Here is an 18,993-nt window from a genome sequence, read left to right as displayed (position 1 = left end):
ATATATTGTCTACAATGAGAAAACTTGTATTAATATATTATATACAAAACATAGTTTAGGACTGACTGCATTGAAACTAAGTAAACCACTTAAGTGCCTACATTTGTGTTTAATTATATAAGGTTTCCCAATGACAGGGTGATGCTAATATATCAAAAATGTTTCATGATATGTAATTTTAGATTTAACAAAAATGTCAAGACATCACAAGGCCACTTTATATGAAAGACTGCAACACAGATAAATGAACAAAAAAATTCTAACACCCCTCACACACAAACGATGCCCAGAAAAATCAATAAAACACAATAAAATCAGGGTATAGTTAGCCTGTATACTTTTTATCTATAACCTAATTATACTTATAGAAATAAAAGATTTTGACGTAACTCACCTGTTGCAAATTGACTGAATTAGAAGTCATTTTGCGATTATCATTATTGGCACTTTCAAACCAAGAGGCTTCATTACATAGAAGATCTTGTGATGGACCATTTTCAGGCTTTATACTGAGAAATTTAAACTCAGTCTCTGAGGAATGTGAGGCAGCACATAGATTGTAAGAATAAGGCAAAGTCCCTTCGCTAAAGTTGGGAATAACCCCAGATCCAGTCTTGGAGCAGACATCAGTCTTAAAGCAGCTCCAGGAGGAAGGGCGGGAGGAGCGTTGCAGGCTCAGCGCAACCGCTAGAATCACTGCTAGGAGAAACAGCACTGAGATCAAGGCCAAGGCCACCACCAGGTAAAACTGCAGCTCAGCCTGGGGGTCAGAGGGCTCCGGGCGGTCGCTGACGTCCGGCAGCGCCTCTTGTAGGCTGTCTGCGAAAACCAGGAGCAGCGTGACAGTTGCGGAAAGGGGCGGCTGTCCTCCATCCCGCACCGCAACCAGCAGGCGCTGGCGGGCCGCGTCCCTGTCGCCCAAAGCACGCGCAGTGCGCACCTCGCCCGTGCGCAGCCCCAGGCTGAAGAGTCCGGGCTCGCTGGCCTGCAGCACGTGGTACGACAGCCACGCATTGTGTCCCGAGTCGGCGTCCACCGCCACCACCTTGGTGACCAGGTAGCCGGGCTGCGCGGCGCGCGGCACCGTGTCGAAGAGCGCCGAGCCGTCGGGCCCCAGCGCCGGGTACAGCACCCTAGGCGCGTTGTCGTTGCGGTCGCCCACCAACACGCGCAGGCTCACGTTGGCGCTGAGCGCGGGCGAGCCCTGGTCGCGGGCCTGCACCGTCAGCTCGAAGGCGCGCAGCTGCTCGTGGTCGAAGGCGCGCTGCGCGAACACCACGCCGCTCTGCGCGCTCACGGACACGTAGGACGCCAGCGCCCGCGGCTCCAGGTCGCTGGCCACGATGGAGTAGGAGACGCGGCCGTTGGGTCCCAGGTCGGGGTCGGAAGCGCTGACTTGGAAAATAGAAGCTCCGGGCGGGTTGTTTTCTGCCACGTGGACCACGTAAGAGCCCTGGTGGAAAACAGGAGCATTGTCATTGACATCAGCAATGTTCAAGATGACACTTCTGTTGGAGGAGAGGGCTGGCCTTCCCCTGTCGGTGACTGTGATGGTAATGTTGTATTCCGGAGTCTGCTCTCGATCTAGGGCTCCATCTGTGACCAACTTGTATGTGTTTTTTGTATCTTGAACTATTTTAAATGGGAACTTTCCTTTTAGTTGGCAGAAAACTTCCCCATTAAATCCAGAATCGAGGTCATAGGTTTTGATCAGGGCAACAACAGTCCCCAACTCAGCATCTTCTAGAATATGTTTAGATTCAGAATCCAGGGTTATCTCTGGTGTATTGTCGTTTTCATCCAAAATATCTATTTGTACTTTACAGTGTGCTGTGTGATGTCCACCATCCTTTGCTTCCACCCCAATTGTGTAGCTCGCTCTCTCTTCAAAGTCCAGTCCTCCGCCAGTGGTGAGTTCCCCTGTTGTACTGTCCAGTTTGAACAGCTGTCTCACTGCCCTACCAATGTTGATGAAAGTGTAGGTGATCACAGCATTGACCCCTTCATCCAAGTCAGTGGCCATCACTCTTAGTACAGAGGAGCCCACAGGCAGGTTCTCTGGAACACTGACCCTGTAAATGTCCTGGGTGAACACTGGTGCATTATCATTTGCATCTGCCACAACCACCATGATCTGGGTAGTGCAGCTTCTGGCTGGGTCACCCCCATCCACAGCCGTGAGGACCAGGTGGTGGCGTGACTGCTCTTCCCTGTCCAGGGGAGTCTTCACTACCAGTTCTGGGTACCTACTGCCATCTGGGTTCTCCTTCTGGATCAAAGAGAAGTGTGGGTTGGGACTGAGATAGTACTGCTGCAGGGAATTGACACCTACATCTGAATCTTGCGCGGGTTCCAGGGCAAAGGAGGCTCCAGTTACGGCCAGTTCACTGATTTCCAATTCAGTGATATTTTGGCTAAAGGTTGGTGGATTGTCATTGACATCCTGAATTACCACACTTACATGAAAGAAGTTCAAAGGCTTTTCGGCCACCAATTCGAATTCTAGAACACATGTCGACTTCTCGCCACAAATCTGCTCTCGGTCTATACGGTCACTAACAAGTAAGTCCCCATTCTCGGTACTCACTGTAAACAGTTTCTTCTGTGCACTAACACGCAGGTTTCGAGCAGGCAAATCTCCAACGCCAACCCCCAGATCCTTGGCGAGGTTTCCCACAAGCGAGCCCCTGGCCAGCTCCTCCGGAATAGTATAGAGGATTTGCTCCGAGATCACCGGGCAGAACAAAGACAGCAAAGAGAGAAACAGCATTTGTCTCCGCCCAGCCGGGCCCTTCAATCCCAAGTGATCGTTCATCCCGCTTTCAGCGCCTTTGCCTTTCTGACTCTGAAGAGCTATGGTCGCTAAATCATCCCAAGAATTCTCCGAGCAGGAGCAACTCCTTGATTTGTCTTGGCAGGCGGGTTCTAACAAATATCTTAGCGTCACAGAGCCAGAGGCAGAGTGTCCAATTCTCGCGGTTCCGCGGTGGGCTGGCGATTCCTTTGCGCCAGAAGCTGATACTTCGCTCAGTACTAGCCAACAGCGGCACCCCGCGTCTGGGCTGCAGAACTGCAGTAGTGGTTACTACATCAGCTCCAAGTAAGGAGTGGGTTAGAAGAAAATTCTACTGTGTCCTGATACAGATGCTCATTTTTCTCATTTTACAAGGATTTTAACATTTTAAATATTCACTATATCTTTGGTCTGGCTGTGATTTTATTTGAACCTGAGCTTTATCCATCTAAATCAAGTCATTTTTACTCCTCAAAGAGCAGAGGTAACTTGCTGAAGACATTGGCATCATAGTGCTTTTCATTTCCATTTTCATAAAATGGCTATAATAACATCTTCCTTGTGTTACTTAGTAAAATTGAAGACCAAAGCAAATAATATGTAGAAAATGACACAAATGAAAGTAGTGGTGGTGCAGCAGAAAGTGTAATATGAAAATTCTTGAAATATCAGCTTGATATGTATTGTTACTACTCCACTCTATTTTCTTTTTTTCTAACTTAAAAATGTTACAAATATCAGAGCTTTTAGTTTTATCTTGTGTTTCACTTCCTTCTATATTATCATTGTCACCTTACCCCCCAAATAATTGATATGTAAGCAAAGAGACTGATTATTCTTATAAAACAGGAGTATGGTAAGAAGCAAGAAGAAATTCCTTGTTAGTTTCCAAGTGTCTACTTTCAAATGGCTAGGATTCAAAAACTATTCCTCTGATTTTATTTTTCCACACTACTTTACCATTGTCTCTAATGGTACTGTTTCTTCTCAAGTAACTTAGCAATGGTGAGTTATTCGAATTTGGGGAGTGAAGTATGAGTCCTTATAATCACATATTCTAAAGAAAGTAATCTATGTCGTCCACTTTTTTTTGGTCCCAAGGTTACTATCAGATCATCCCAACCCTTTGTTACTGACATTCTTGCCTTGTAAATAAGCATGTCAATTTTATGTTTCTGATAGGTCTTACAGGTTTAATTCCATTTCCAAACTAGAAATCTTCATAAAGAAACTTTTTTAACCTACACAATACATTGTCATTCTAAAACTTAGCGGATGTGTAGCAATGCTGAACTCATAGTGGAATAGCATTAGACATCTTAAACTGTTCATTGTATTCAGGATTCTAGACAGAAACTCGTGGACATCTCTACTTCATACAAACATAAAAAACAGATTCGAGACTTTGCTCCAAAACATGACTGAACAATATGGTGTGAACACTTAAATTAGTATAGGACAGTTATCTTTTCAGAGCACATGTGAAACTAAAGATTCAAATATTTCAAAGAATATGGAGTATACACAGTATATACACTCAGAGTGTTGGATCAAGCATTTCATTATATAAAGTCTATTGAAGTTTATAGAGGTTTACTCAGGACACATATCCAAAGTCTATAACATCTTCATTAAAATATAATGAAAAGAAAAAATAATATTTATTATAAAATATAATGAAAAAATGAGTTTTCTTGTAAGAGTGAATGGTATCAGTCTCCATCCTCCATCATACGGATTGTTACTCTTTGGATGTATTCGCTGTTCAGTGAATCTGCACATTTTACACTGTTATCAGAATTGTCCAGATAAAAATTAATTAGATGCCCTTCAAATAAATATTTAAAAAATAAAAATTAAGTAGTCATAGGTTCCCACATGTAACAATAAACCATTTGTTTGGTCAGGTAATGTAGCCTACTATCCCATTTGTAATATTTTATTGCCATTTCCCCTATTTATTCATACTTTGCAGCTGATAAAGTACAGTATTTGAAAAATTTAAAGAGAAGCATCTGAAAATCATCTTCATTAAATCAGATATCAAAAATGAAAAGGGTAGTTCTTTTTAAAAAAATTTTTGTTTAATGTTTATTCATTTTTGAGAGAGACCGAGATAGAGTAGATGGGACAGAGACAGAGAGAGGGAAACACAGAATCTGAAGCAGGTTTCAGGCTCTGAGCTGTCAGCACAGAGCCAGATGTGTGGCTTGAACTCATGAACTGGGAGATCATGACCTGAGCTGAAGTTGGAAGCTTAATCAACTGAGCCACCCAGGTGCCCCAAAAGGGTAGTTCTTCTTAAGCAACACACACTCATGAATTTTAATACCCAATGAAATACCCATATTTCATTAAGAAGGATTATTAATTTAAGATGAGCCTGTGAATTTCAAAATTTTAAACAATTTTTATGTTGAATTGATTTTCCAAGTACAAATCTTAGAGTCTGGGGTGCCTGGGTGGCTCAGTCGGTTAAGTGTCTGACTCTTGATTTTGGCTCAGGTCATGATCTCACAGTCATGAGATCAAGCCCAGCATGTCTGGCTCCATGCTGGGCATGAAGCCTGCTTAATATTCTCTCCTCCTCTCCCTCTACCCTTCCCCTGCTCATGCTCTCTCTCTCGCTCGCTCAAAAAATAATAAATAATTTTAAAAACCACAAATCTTAGAGTCTAGTAATAAAGCAGAATTGTACTGACACTTGAATAAATGCAAACATTCAAGTAGATATTGATTCTAAAAAGTGAAGAGGTTAGCTGTAACCAGATGATTCCAGGTGTAATGGCATATTAATGGTGTATTTAATGAATGTAGCAAAATATAATTCTTTGGAGATTTTAAACTGCATCAGAAAATAAAGTTCTAAGGCTCTTTCTCACTGATTTTTTCTCTCAACAAATACACATGTCCAGTAATTACATAGATTAACCCAAAGTTTCCAGACTTGAGAACGCCACAGACTATAAATTTAATGTTTTTTATTTTTTTCATGTAGTTTACTATATTCCTCCACTGATTTATGAAAATACTGTAAATTATTTCCTTATACAAACAGTATACTAAAACTTCAATGCTGTACACTATTCTTCCAAAACATATTCACCATTGGTGTTTACACTAATGTTCAAAAGAGAACATTACATGTAACAATTTGGACTAATCAAACAACTCTTCTATTAACATAATAACAATTCTGGGGCAGCTGGGTGGCTTAGTTGGTTCAGTATTTGACTCTTGACTTTGTCTCTGGTCATGGTCTCATAGTTTGTGAGTTAGAGCCCTGCATCGGGCTCTGCACTGAAAGCATGGAGCCTGCTTGGGATTCTCTCTATCCCTCTCCTCTGCACCTCCCCTCCTCTCAAAATAAATAAACATTAAAAAAACATAACAGTTGTATAAGAAAGTCTTTGGGTAAAGCGATCATGTTTCATTTATTTTAAGACTATGGATATCAGCTAGATTGTCTAGAAATTTCATGTATTGAAAAAAAAGACATTAAACCCAAAATATAATTTGAAAACAAATGAAGAGAGCATCATCAAATTAAATCAAGTCAATCTCTAAATAAAACATACACTGATTGATTATTTATATAATTAACCAACTTTGAATATGGCAGACAAATGATTGAGGAAACAAATGAAAAAAATGCTACAAGCAATGATACTGGGAAAAAAAAAAAACCTCACCTGTACAACTCCTAGCTCTTCGTTTACATTTATCTTCTCAGATATCAGAGGAGGCTCGCTTTTCCCACAGCTCTCCTGACTGATGAGTGTGTCTGCATAGTTGGGCTGGGGGAAGATCATGTGACTATTCCGGGAGTCTGCTGTGAGGGAGACCTCATGGGAATAAGTCTGCAGGAAAGCTCGCACCCCGTCCACACCCACAAAATGCGAGGTGGGCATGCCAGCCAACCTGCTTCCTGATGCCTGGAGCTGACTTGAAGAGTGCCAGCGTCTCAGCCTGAGTGCCAGTAGCACGATGACAAAGGCGAGGAAGACACAGGAGACTATAGCCACTGCCACCACAAGGTACAGTGTGAGACTGGAGTCGTCAGCATAGGATGAGGGCTTGAGGCTGTCCAGGTCAGCCAGGACATCTGGGATACTGTCAGCTACAGCCACAGTGAGTGTGACAGTAACTGAAAGAGGGGGCTGGCCATGATCCTGGACCACCACCACTAAGCTCTGCTTGAGCGCGTCTCTGTCCAGCAGGGCCCGTGCAGTGCGCACCTCACCCGTGTGTAGCCCCACCGTGAAAAGTCCTGGCTCGCTGACCTTGAGCAGATGGTAGGACAGCCAGGCATTCTGGCCAGAGTCTCTGTCCACCGCCACCACCTTGGTCACTAGGTATCCGGGCTCTGCGGATCGGGGAGCCAGCTCCACACCAGTGGAGCCATCAGTGGGAATGCTGGGGTACAGGATTTCAGGGGCATTGTCATTCTGATCCAGCACAAACAGGCTCAGTGACATGTTGCTACTAAGTGGAGGGTCTCCACTGTCACTGGCCATTACCCACAGCTGCAGATCTTTAACTTGTTCATAGTCAAAAGAGCCCAGAGCATACAGGATGCCTGTATTGGAGTTGATGAAGACATAGGTAGACAGAGACATTCCTTGAAACATATCCTCAGCCAGAGAGTAAGTGATCTTGGCGTTGTTGCCACTGTCGGGGTCGTGTGCAGTCACAGATAAAATTGAGATGCCTCTGGGATTGTTTTCCAGGATGTAGGTGGAGTATGAGGTGTGAGGGAAGACAGGAGGGTTGTCATTGATGTCTGCCACATTCAGGGAGATGTGGCTTTCTGTAGACAGGGGTGGGTTTCCACTGTCAATGACAGTTATTGTGATGTTATAATCTGAGATCTCTTCTCTGTCCAGGGCTTTCGTTGTCAATAAGTGATAATAATTATCAACTGACTTTTCCAATTTAAAGGGCAAGTTCCTGGGGATAGAACACACAATCTCACCATTCTCTCCAGAATCACCATCATGTACACTAAACAGTGCAATTACAGTTCCAGGAGGACAGTCTTCAGAGACGGAACTAGCAAGGGATGTGAGGATCACTTCTGGGACATTGTCATTCACATCCTGTACTGTCACCAATACCTTAGCACTGGCAAGAAGAGCACCTCCATCCTGAGCTACCACTTCCATGAGGTAGAATCTGGATTCTTCATAATCCAGTGATTGCAGAGTTGAGATTTCACCCAGGCTGGAATCAAGTTGGAAAGTCTCTGAAATCTTATCTTCTTCATTGCGAAAAGAGTATGTTAATTCCCCGTTTACTCCCTCATCTGGATCCGTGGCGGTTAGTGTAAGCAGCCGAGAGCCTACAGGTATGTTCTCTGGAACAGTCACTCTGTACTCAGATTGAGTGAAGAGAGGTGCATTATCATTTGCGTCGAGGACCACCACGTGTATGTGCATACTACTAGAGAGTATGGGGTCTCCACCATCTAAAGCTGTGAGAAGAAGGTCGTGGACAGCTACTTTCTCGCGGTCCAAGGGCCGTTCCAGTACCAGCTCCGGATATTTTTGTCCATCAGTTCCGCTTTTCTGCTCCAGAGAGAAGTGCACATTGGGGCTGAGCTTATAACTCTGGAGAGAGTTCATACTCACATCCGCGTCTCGAGCGAAAGGAAGCGCTAACCGAGTTCCCGTAGCCGCATTTTCATTAACTTTTACTTTTACTTCCTCATCCCGGAAACGTGGAAAGTTATCATTAATATCTATTATTTCTATTTCTACTCCATAAATTTTCATGTTATTCTCAAGCAAGATGTTAAAACTCACCACACACCGTGCGCTCTGAGCACAGAGCTCCTCCCGGTCTATCCTGCCTGCGGTGACCAAACTGCCGCTTCGCGGGTTCAGAGAAAAGAGCCGCGTCCTACCTCTGGAGACGATGCGGACGCCACGCTCCGCCAGCTCCCGGGGCTCCAGACCCAGGTCCTTGGCGATGCTGCCCACGAAGGAGCCTTTGTCCAGCTCCTCCAGCACCGAGTAGCGGATCGGCCCGGCTCCAGCTCTCCATAACGTCTCCAGGAGCAGGAGGAGCAGGAGCGGCTCTATGCAGCCCCAACCCCTCAGTGTATCCGCCATTTCCTTCTCTCCGACCAGTTTCCTTAGTCCTAATTCCAGCCTGATGTATCCTTATTTCTTTCAAGTCAAAGGAAACACATTACTTGACAGAAGCGCGAGGCTTTTCCCCAAATTTCTCTGGTCTGTGTTTGTTTAGGGCGGAAGGAGCAGAGTCAGGTCGCCGTCAGCGGGCAGCTTTTCCACTTTGGTGAACAGCGACGCTCAGAGTCCTAACCAGTTACTACACCAATTCTGTTTTTATTTCATAAATGTTTAATTATATCTTATTTCTAATAATTTTGCTGTATTATTGCTTAATACATTTTGAATTATTATTTTGAAGAATTATTGCTTAACCTATTGACAAGTGACATTACTCATATTTAAGATTTAATTCTGAAATATCAAAGGACTTCCACAAACCTTGAGATCAATATAATTATTACATTTTTATTTCTTTAGAAGTTTTATTTAACGTGCCATTGAGTCTATGTCCTTTATTTACCTCTTACCTAAACTGAGTCCATTAAATTAGGACATTAGAATTCTTAATTTTGTAGGCTTTAAAATTTCATCTTTTTATTAGGATATATTTATGAAAACATACCTACTATGGATAAGAATGTCCAGGAAACAAACCTAGCTCTCATCGCACCATTGCATAAAGGCCTACTGATTCAAGCAAATTGTATTAGATGTTGTAAACAGAAAATAAAGGGTCCATTTTGCTACTTGAGGTCTTTAAGAAAGTTCCCAGACTTTCACACTAAGAGTTTGGCAGCTCCACTATATCAGACTAAGAGTCTGAGTTGGGTTAACTACACATTATTTATATTTCCCTATTATCATGTCTAAATTGGAGTTATGGCATTTTACACTGACAGACTCTTGGGGAAGTCAGTGTAGTGACTGAAGAAAAGGGCTTTCGTTCATCACCTAGGCAGAAAAGCATGTCCAGATCCTTAGTGAGCAGGCAAGTGCCCTTTCTATGCTGAGACGGATATTAAATGCTATCACCTTTACATGGTAGCAGGAAAAAAAGCCTCACGATTGAAAACAAAGGGACATTTCAGAGAGTCCACTGAGAAAAGCAATTTTTTCCCTAATGACACCTCCATGGGAAAAGAAACAACACGAAGAGATTTTATATCTATAATTAGAAAATTCAAAAAAGAAAGTTTTAGGTAAACAATGTGAGTATAATTTGCAAAATTTTTCTCATTGTACAATTTTTCACAAAAGCAATTTGTTATATGCATGAGAGAGAACGATTTCTCCCACTTATTAAATACATTCTTTTTTAAAGTTTATTTATTTATGAGAGAGGTAGAGCATGAGTAGGGAAATGCAGAGAAAGAGAGAATCCCAAGAAGGCTCCACACTGACAGGGCTCAATCTCATGAATCATGAGATCATGACCTGAGCCAAAATCAAGAGTCAGACACTGACTGACTGAGCCACCCAGGCACCCCCATAAACTCACTCTTAATAACAGATACTACAGGCCTCAAATGTTGCTTATCCTTTTTTTTTTTTTTTTTTTGGGACAGAGAGAGACAGAGCATGAACGGGGGAGGGGCAGAGAGAGAGGGAGACACAGAATCGGAAACAGGCTCCAGGCTCCGAGCCATCAGCCCAGAGCCTGACGCGGGGCTCGAACTCACGGACCGCGAGATCGTGACCTGGCTGAAGTCGGACGCTTAACCGACTGCGCCACCCAGGCGCCCCTGCTTATCCTTTAAAAACAGATCTGAGATCTCAAGACATTAAGCTTGAAAAGATACTTAGAAGGGAGGTCTACAATTCAGTCCTACCCATGCCCTGCTGTTGACAAGCCATGACACTGGGTAAAATTTTCTTTTTGGTTCCCAGTTTTCCCAAACGAGGAACATGGAAAGCTCTCTTTACTCTGAAGTGTTATAATTCTAAGAGGAAGTAAAACTAAAATCTGAGTAATAAAGATCTGTAGGGTAAAAGGAATAGCTTAAGATCCCAGTAGTAATGAAATTTCAGAGGAAAGTAATATAAAGATGAAGCAGAAACTATTTCGTGTAGTAAAGGCTTGTAATTATGGACAAATAAATCTCACACATCAGAGAGAAAACCTATGTTAAAAATTTGTTTAGATAAGATTAAGATAACTAAGGCAGAAAACTGCCTAAATTGAACCCACAAGACAAAATATGAAATAGTGATTTCTACGCCAGTAAGGTGATTTGTTAACAAACATTGAAACCCAAAGTGAAAACTAGCGAAGTAAATTAAAACTCACCTTTAGAATAGTATCTGATGCAAATGGGATCCCAGCGCCTTCATGATTTGTATTTGGTAACCAACCGGCATCTTCACAGAGGAGATCCTGAGAGGGAGTCACTTCCGGGGTGACATTAAGAAAATTAAACTCTGTCTTAGCTAACTGTGAAGCAACGCACAGATTGTAGGAATAAGGCAAAGTCCCCTCACTGTAATCGGGGAGAACCCCAGGTCCAGATTTGGAACGGAGGCCTGACTGAAAGCAGCCCCAGGCAGCAGGGCTGGGGGAGCGGCGCAGGCGCAGAGCCACCGCCAGAATCACCGCAAGGAGGAAGAGCACCGAGACCAAGGCCAAGGCCACCACCAGGTAAAACTGCAGCTCGGCCTGGGGGTCAGAGGGCTCCGGGCGGTCGCTGACATCCGGCAGTACTTCTTGCAGACTGTCGGCGAAAACCAGGTGCAGCGTGGCGGTGGCAGAGAGGGGCGGCTGTCCCCCGTCCCGCACGGCGACCAGCAGGCGCTGGCGGGCCGCGTCCCTGTCGCCCAAAGCACGCGCAGTGCGCACCTCGCCCGTGCGCAGCCCCAGGCTGAAGAGTCCGGGCTCGCTGGCCTGCAGCACGTGGTACGACAGCCACGCATTGTGTCCCGAGTCGGCGTCCACCGCCACCACCTTGGTGACCAGGTAGCCGGGCTGCGCGGCGCGCGGCACCGTGTCGAAGAGCGCCGAGCCGTCGGGCCCCAGCGCCGGGTACAGCACCCTAGGCGCGTTGTCGTTGCGGTCGCCCACCAACACGCGCAGGCTCACGTTGGCGCTGAGCGCGGGCGAGCCCTGGTCGCGGGCCTGCACCGTCAGCTCGAAGGCGCGCAGCTGCTCGTGGTCGAAGGCGCGCTGCGCGAACACCACGCCGCTCTGCGCGCTCACGGACACGTAGGACGCCAGCGCCCGCGGCTCCAGGTCGCTGGCCACGATGGAGTAGGAGACGTGGCCGTTGGGCCCTAGGTCGGGGTCGGAGGCGCTGACTTGGGCGATGGAGGCTCCTGGAGGGTTGTTCTCGGCAATGTGAACCAAATAGAAAACCTGTTCGAAAACTGGCGCGTTGTCGTTGACATCTGCGATGTGCAGAGTGATGTTTATACTAGAGGAGAGGGGCGGCTTACCTCTGTCGGTGGCCATTATAGTGATGTTATATTCTGGATTCTCCTCCCGGTCCAGGGGCCCGTCTGTCACTAGCTTGTAATAGTTCTTGGAGTAAGATTTCAATATAAACGCGGCCTTTCCCAAGATGCGGCAGTAAACTTCTCCATTTTCTCCAGAGTCTCTATCTCTTGTTTTTATCAAGGCGATCACAGTTCCTGGTGGTGAATCTTCTGGTAGTGGAGTAAATACCGAAGTAATAACCATTTCAGGTGCACAATCATTCTCATCGAGAATTTCAACTTGGATACTGCAATAGGCTGCTAGATCTCCATGATCTTTTGCTTCTACACTGAGAGTGTAACTATTAGCAATTTCAAAATCAAAATTATCCTTTGTTGTGATTTCACCTGTTCTTTTATCTAAGTTAAAAAACTGTTCCACTAGTTCATCCACATGATGAAAGGAGTAGGTGATTTCTGCGTTGACGCCCTCATCCTGATCAGTGGCCGTTACTTGAAGCACGGAGAAGCCCAGAGGTACACCTTCCTGCAGGCTGACCTTGTACACGTCCTGGATGAAAACTGGGGCATTATCGTTGGCATCGGTCACTTGGATTTGGATCTGAGCGGTGCCGCTTTGGGGTGGGTCTCCACCATCCACAGCTGTTAGAACCAATTGATGGAGATTCTGTTCTTCTCTGTCTAGTGAATGTTTCAGAACCAACTCAGGATATTTACGTCCATCTGGAGCCTGTTTCTCTATGAGATCAAAGTGTTCATTGTCATTAAGATGGTATCTTTGCAGTGAATTTGGGCCAGCATCTGAATCCAGGGCCGGGTCTAGTGGAAATGTTTTACCTGGCTTAGTGGATTCTCCAATTTTTAAATCAATATTATTCTGTTTGAATAGCGGGGTATTGTCATTTATATCCTGTACTATTACTGCTACATGGAAAATATTTAGTGGGTTTTCAGCGACAGTATCGAAATCCAGAATACACAGAGGCTTCTTTCCGCATATCTGCTCTCGGTCTATTCTGTCACTCACAAGTAAGTCCCCACTCTCAGGGTTTACAGTGAAATATTCTTTCTCCGCACTAACCCGCAGCTTCCGGGCTGGCAAATCCCGGACACTGAGCCCCAGATCCTTGGCGAGGTTTCCTACCACCGAGTTTTTGGCCAGCTCTTCGGGAATTGAATAGCGGATTTGATCTGGAAGAGCCCCGCGGAACAAAGACAGCAGGAAGGGCAACAATACCTGCCGCCACCGCGCTGGGCTGCTCCTTTCTGCGCTCGGCCTCGGCCTCATCCTGTCTCCCTTCACGGTGGCTCTGCTTTTTGGATGGGAGGAGAATTAAGCCCTCTGTGGATGGCAAAATCCTGGGTAGGGTCGCTTTTCCTGCTTTTGTTTTCTGTATCCGAATCAGTACTGGTGTCCTCTATGTGGCTGGTTTGAGCAGGAAGTTACCCTCTAAGAGACTCCCAAATGCTTTTTCTCTCACTTTTTTGACCTACAGCGACACCCAGAGGTTTTCCCGTGGAAATGCACCAAATGCTTATAAACGTTTTGCGAACCTTTCTTTTTTGAATCTACAGTTGTTTTTAAATAGATATATATTCATGTAGCTCCAAAACTGAAGAGGTACATAACGCATATTCTCTCCCTGTCTTGTTTCAATAACACATTTATCCCGAGAGAAATAAGTATTACGTTTTTGTGTGTATCATTCCAGAGATGTTTTGTGTAGTGCAGCAAATTTTTATAAATGTTCTCCCGCACGTTAATACATAAATGTAAGTATACAATATACCATATTCTGCATCTTTCTTTTTTCATTCATTGTATCTTGAAATCATTTCATATAAGTACATAGCTTTCCAATTTATTTCTTACAGTTATGTAGTAATCCATCATATGGTTGTACAATAATTTACTTAATCAGAAATATTTTCTAAAAGAAACCCAGTGCCCAAACAAAAATATTTTTTTCTGTGTGATATTAGGGTGTTAATTATCTACTGCTCTCCTAGGCATTTAAAATATGTATCACTCTGATTCTGGAATGTATTCCTAATGCCAACCTCCAAAAATGCTTGACAGTTTCAGGCCAATTGGTATTTCCAAATTTTCTTTTAAGCTTCAGTATTTTAAATAATCTCAGACAAATAATCTCTCCTCAGATAAGCTTCAATATTTTACATAATCTCCCCTCAGAATCTTGCTCAATATTATTTCCTCTCTCCTTTCCCCATGCCAGACAATTGTATCACATGACATTCTGTTTATTCTATGTATTGCAACACAGTTTCCCATGAAGGCAAAAGCATTTAGAAACTAAATGCAGGGTGCTTGTGTGGCTCAGTCCAAAAAGCATGTGACTCTTGATCTTGGGGTCATGAGTTTGAGCCCCATGTTGGGTGTAGAGATTACTTAAACTAAAAAGAAAATTGTTTTAGGGGCGCCTGGGTGGCTCGGTCGGTTAGGCGTCCGACTTCAGCTCAGGTCATGATCTCACAGACCGTGAGTTCGAGCCCCGCGTCAGGCTCTGGGCTGATGGCTCAGAGCCTGGAGCCTGCTTCCGATTCTGTGTCTCCCTCTCTGTCTGCCCCTCCCCCGTTCATGCTCTGTCTCTCTCTGTCTCAAAAATTAAAAAACGTAAAAAAAAAATTGTTTTAAATAAGTAAATTCTTTTTTAAAAACTAAAATGCCCTTTCTTCAATTGAATTGAGGCATAGTTCACAGTTTACTGCTACAGTTCCCAGCTATGAAAGAGCACTAATTTGTGTTGCCCTACACACTCTTGAATTCTTAATTATCTCATGGAACTAAATAAAGGCACATTTAACAAAAGTGTTGCATATCCCTTGAACACATAATATTTCCCCCATATCAGATCATCCCAGAGCCATCTCAGAGCTACCTGAGAGCAATTTTCAGGAACAGGGATGAGGCCTACTTACTAAGTAGCATAAATCATATCAGTTCAGAATCTAAGTTACCCAATCTCCACAAGTGACTCTCATGATGAAAAAGGAGAGATTTTGAAAGGTATGTTTTCCTTAGAAATTGAAAAGGGTCTCATTGTGATGCCATAATAGGAAATTTATAAATTATTAAAATTATTCTTTCAACCTACTTAAAGATGAGTGAACTAAAATGTGCAATATTTTTCGTAATCCCAGAAGTGAGCCAAAGGAATCACACATAGTCACTACTGGTGTATCTCACAAACTGCAATAACAAAATATTTGAAATATACCAATCCTAATGAGAGCTATCCTTGTTAAAATTAGATCTAAAAGCTAATATTTTGGGGAAGGGGAAAAAATAGTTACAAACAGAGAGGGAAGGAGGCACACCATAAGAGACTCTTAAATACAGAGAATAAACTGAGGGTTGATGGGGGGGTGAGGGAGAGGGGAAAATGGGTGATGGGCATTGAGAAGGGCACTTGTTGGGATGAGCACTGGGTGTTGTACATAAGCGGTGAATCATGGAAATCTACCCCAAAAACCAAGAGCACTCTGTACACACTGTATGTTAGCTAATTTGATAATAAATTATATCAAATAAATAAATAAAGCTTAATATTTTCTCCAATATTTATAAATTGCCACTGTTTGTTTAATTATAATGGAAAATACCCTTTCAAGGAAAAACAAACTTCAAGCAAAGTGTAAAAAAGAGGACAGTTAAAAATACTCAGTCTTCTATTAAAGAGAGATGGTTAGAGATATATAGTTAAGAAATTGTTGTTGAAACTGTAACTACATGAAGACTAAAAATGATAAATAATAAACAGCTTTTAGGAGTACTAACTGCTATTGATTATTCTTGAGGAATCATCTGCTCCTCCCCTTTAAAGTAATAGAATACTAAAAAAAAATGCCTTTACTTCATCAATTACCTACCTTATACAGTTGGAGACACTTATATAGCTCTTTGCCTATGTTTTGGTGTGGCAAGATTGACTCACCTGATGAGAACCAGGGTCTCCTTTTGTTTCAAGTAAATCCTGAGTTATGAGAAGAGGCTCGCTTTTCCCACAGCTCTCCTGGCTGAGGAGCGTGTCGGCATAGTTGGGCTGGGGGAAGATCACATGACTCTCCCTGGAGTCTGCCCTGAGGGAGACCTCCTGGGAATAGGTCTGCAGGAAAGCTCGCACCCCATCCATGCCCACAAAGTGCGAGGCTGGCACTCCAGCCAATCCGACCCCCGCAGCCTGGAGCTGACGCGAAGTGTGCCAGCGCCTCAGCCTGAGCGCCAGTAGAACAATGACAAAGGCAAGGAAGACACAGGAAACTGTGGCCACCGCCACCACCAGGTACAGCGTGAGGCTAGAGTCATCAGCATAGGCTGAGGGCTTGAGGCTGCTCAGGTCAGCCAGGACTTCTGGAATGCTTTCAGCCACCGCCACTGTGAGTGTGACAGTGGCTGAGAGAGGGGGTTGGCCGTGGTCCTGCACCGCCACCACCAGACTCTGCTTGAGCGCATCTCTGTCCAGCAGGGCCCGTGCAGTGCGCACCTCGCCCGTGTGCAGCCCCACCGTGAAGAGCCCTGGCTCGCTGGCCTTGAGTAGACGGTAGGACAGCCAGGCATTCTGGCCAGAGTCTCTGTCCACTGCCACCACCTTGGTCACCAGGTAGCCAGGCTCTGCTGATCGGGGTGCCAGCTCCACGCCTATGGAACCGTCAGTGGGGAGAGCAGGGTACAGGATTTCAGGGGAATTGTCGTTCTGATCCAGAACAAAAATACTCAAGGACACATTGCTGCTGAGTGGAGGGTCCCCACTGTCGCTGGCTGTCACTAGTAGTTGCAGGTCTCTAACCTGCTCATAGTCAAAGGAGCACAATGCATACAGGACACCAGTATCAGAGTTGATGGAAACATAGAAGGAGAGAGGCATCCCGTGCAGTGTGTCCTCAGCTAAGGAGTAAGTTACTCTGGCATTCTCAATGCTGTCAGGGTCCTGGGCAGACATGGATAAAATGGAAGCTCCTCTAGGGTTGTTTTCAGGAATGTAGGCAGAGTAGGAAGCATGAGGGAAAGTAGGTGGGTTGTCGTTGATGTCTGCCACATGCAATGAGATGTGAGTTTCTGTAGACAGTGGTGGAGTTCCATGATCAGTGGAAGTTACTGTGATGTTATATTCTGAGACTTCTTCCCTATCCAGTGTTCTTTGTGTCGACAGACGATGATAATTTCCATAGGTCTTTTCAAGTGTGAATGGCAGATTATCCAGAATAGAACATGTGACAAGGCCATTCTCTCCTGAATCACTGTCATGCACATTGAAAAGTGCAATTACTGTACCTGGGGAAGAAGTTTCTTGGATAGAGCTGGTGAGAGATGTAACTGTGACTTCTGGAGCATTGTCATTTACATCCAGAACTGTCACCAGAACTTTACTTCTGGCTCGGAGACCAGGTCCATCATGGGCTTCTACATCTATATCATAGAATCCAGAGTCTTCATAATCTAGATCCCCCACTATTGTTATGTCCCCAGTCAAAGAATTCAACTGGAATAGTTGGGACATTTTATCACTCACTTTGCGGAAAGAATATGTTACTTCTCCATTGGCTCCTTCATCTGGATCAGTGGCCTTTACAGTGAGTAGCCAGTAGCCCACTGGCACATTCTCCGGAACATTCACGTGGTACTCTGGCTGAGTAAATACAGGAGCATTGTCGTTGGTATCCATAAGAGTTACATGAATCTTGACAGTGCCAGAGCGAACCAGGTCGCCTCCATCAAAGGCGGTGAGGAGGAGGTGGTGAACCGCCTCTTCTTCTCTATCTAGGGCAAGCTCCAGCACCAGCTCAGGGTACTTAATGCCATCCACTCCACTTTGCACGTCTAGGGAGAAGTGAACATTTGAACTGAGCTGGTAACCCTGCAGGGAGTTGACCCCTACATCTGGATCAAAAGCTTCAGGAAGAGGAAATCTTGTCCCAGGATTTTCATTTTCAGCGACTTTTATTTCCCTTTGCTCTATCCCAAAGTTGGGTGCGTTATCATTAACATCGATTATTTCCACTTCTACTCCAAAAATCTTCACTTTGTCCTCCAGAAGAATCTCCAGGCTTACTACACACTTTGGAGATCTCTCACAGAGCTCTTCCCGGTCTATCTTACCCGCGGTGACCAAGCTGCCACTTCGAGGGTTCAGAGCAAAGAGATGCGTCCTACCTCTGGAGATGATGCGGACTCCCCGCTCTGACAGTTCCCGGGGCTCCAGTCCCAGGTCCTTGGCGATGTTGCCCACATAAGAGCCTTTGTCCAGCTCCTCAGGCACCGAGTATCGTATCTGTTCCGCCTGTATTTCCCACAGAGCCCCCAGGAGAACGCAGATCCTGACCAGCCGGCTGCAGTCTGGCCGATAAGGAGGAGCCGCCATTGCAGCCCCGCTGCGGAATAGCTTGCACTTGGGTGCTCCCTTAGTGGAGGTCAGAGGAGCCCCAGAATCTTCAGGGTCCAAGATTATGTGCTTTCACCGTTGGATGATGGAGTTCTGGGGTCCAGTCTGAAGCTTCCCAAAGCCACAGGGCTAGTGCTTTGTGATGCAGAAATCTTGTGGTTTGGATTAAATTCCTTGTTGTCTTTTTCCCCTGACTGGTGAACAGCGACACTCAGAGTCCTAACCTGTTACTGCAATCTATTTCTTGGTAAAGAAAAGATGTTTATACCATTTCTTTTCCATAATTTATTTCTCC

The 18,993-nt window shown here is 44.6% G+C and overlaps 2 protein-coding genes and 1 long non-coding RNA gene across 9 annotated transcripts in view; 1 reads left to right on the top strand and 2 right to left on the bottom strand.

Annotated features, from left to right (window-relative positions):
- LOC102960606 (protocadherin gamma-C5) overlaps positions 1–13,923 on the bottom strand; it is a 136,740-nt gene extending 122,817 nt beyond the window's left edge. For 3 of the 7 annotated variants that reach the window (XM_042985733.1, XM_042985804.1, XM_042985814.1), the window contains exon 1: positions 395–2,818. In XM_042985733.1, coding sequence (XP_042841667.1) covers positions 395–2,815 — 2,421 coding nt within the window. In that variant the 5' untranslated portion in view covers positions 2,816–2,818. Of the gene's footprint in view, positions 1–394; positions 2,819–6,486; positions 8,362–11,158 lie in introns of those variants that run through there. The other 4 variants (XM_042985662.1, XM_042985656.1, XM_042985831.1 and 1 more) reach the window with 4 other exon arrangements.
- LOC122238566 lies at positions 1,174–3,534 on the top strand. Its single transcript, XR_006217522.1, has 3 exons — positions 1,174–1,444; positions 1,827–1,910; positions 2,621–3,534. It is a non-coding gene; the product is annotated as an uncharacterized LOC122238566 (long non-coding RNA).
- Positions 13,924–15,978: 2,055 nt separating the features above from the next.
- On the bottom strand, positions 15,979–18,922 carry LOC122231328 (protocadherin gamma-A4-like). The gene has a single exon (XM_042959081.1). It carries the CDS (start codon positions 18,675–18,677, stop codon positions 16,224–16,226), a length of 2,454 nt encoding a protein of 817 aa, XP_042815015.1. The 5' UTR covers positions 18,678–18,922; the 3' UTR covers positions 15,979–16,223.
- Positions 18,923–18,993: the final 71 nt, after the last annotated feature.

The sequence above is a fragment of the Panthera tigris genome, chromosome A1 (assembly GCF_018350195.1).
Source record: "Panthera tigris isolate Pti1 chromosome A1, P.tigris_Pti1_mat1.1, whole genome shotgun sequence".
Lineage (NCBI taxonomy): Eukaryota > Metazoa > Chordata > Mammalia > Carnivora > Felidae > Panthera > Panthera tigris.
Note: the sequence above shows the minus strand (reverse complement) of the source record. Positions and strands in the feature narration are given on the sequence as shown.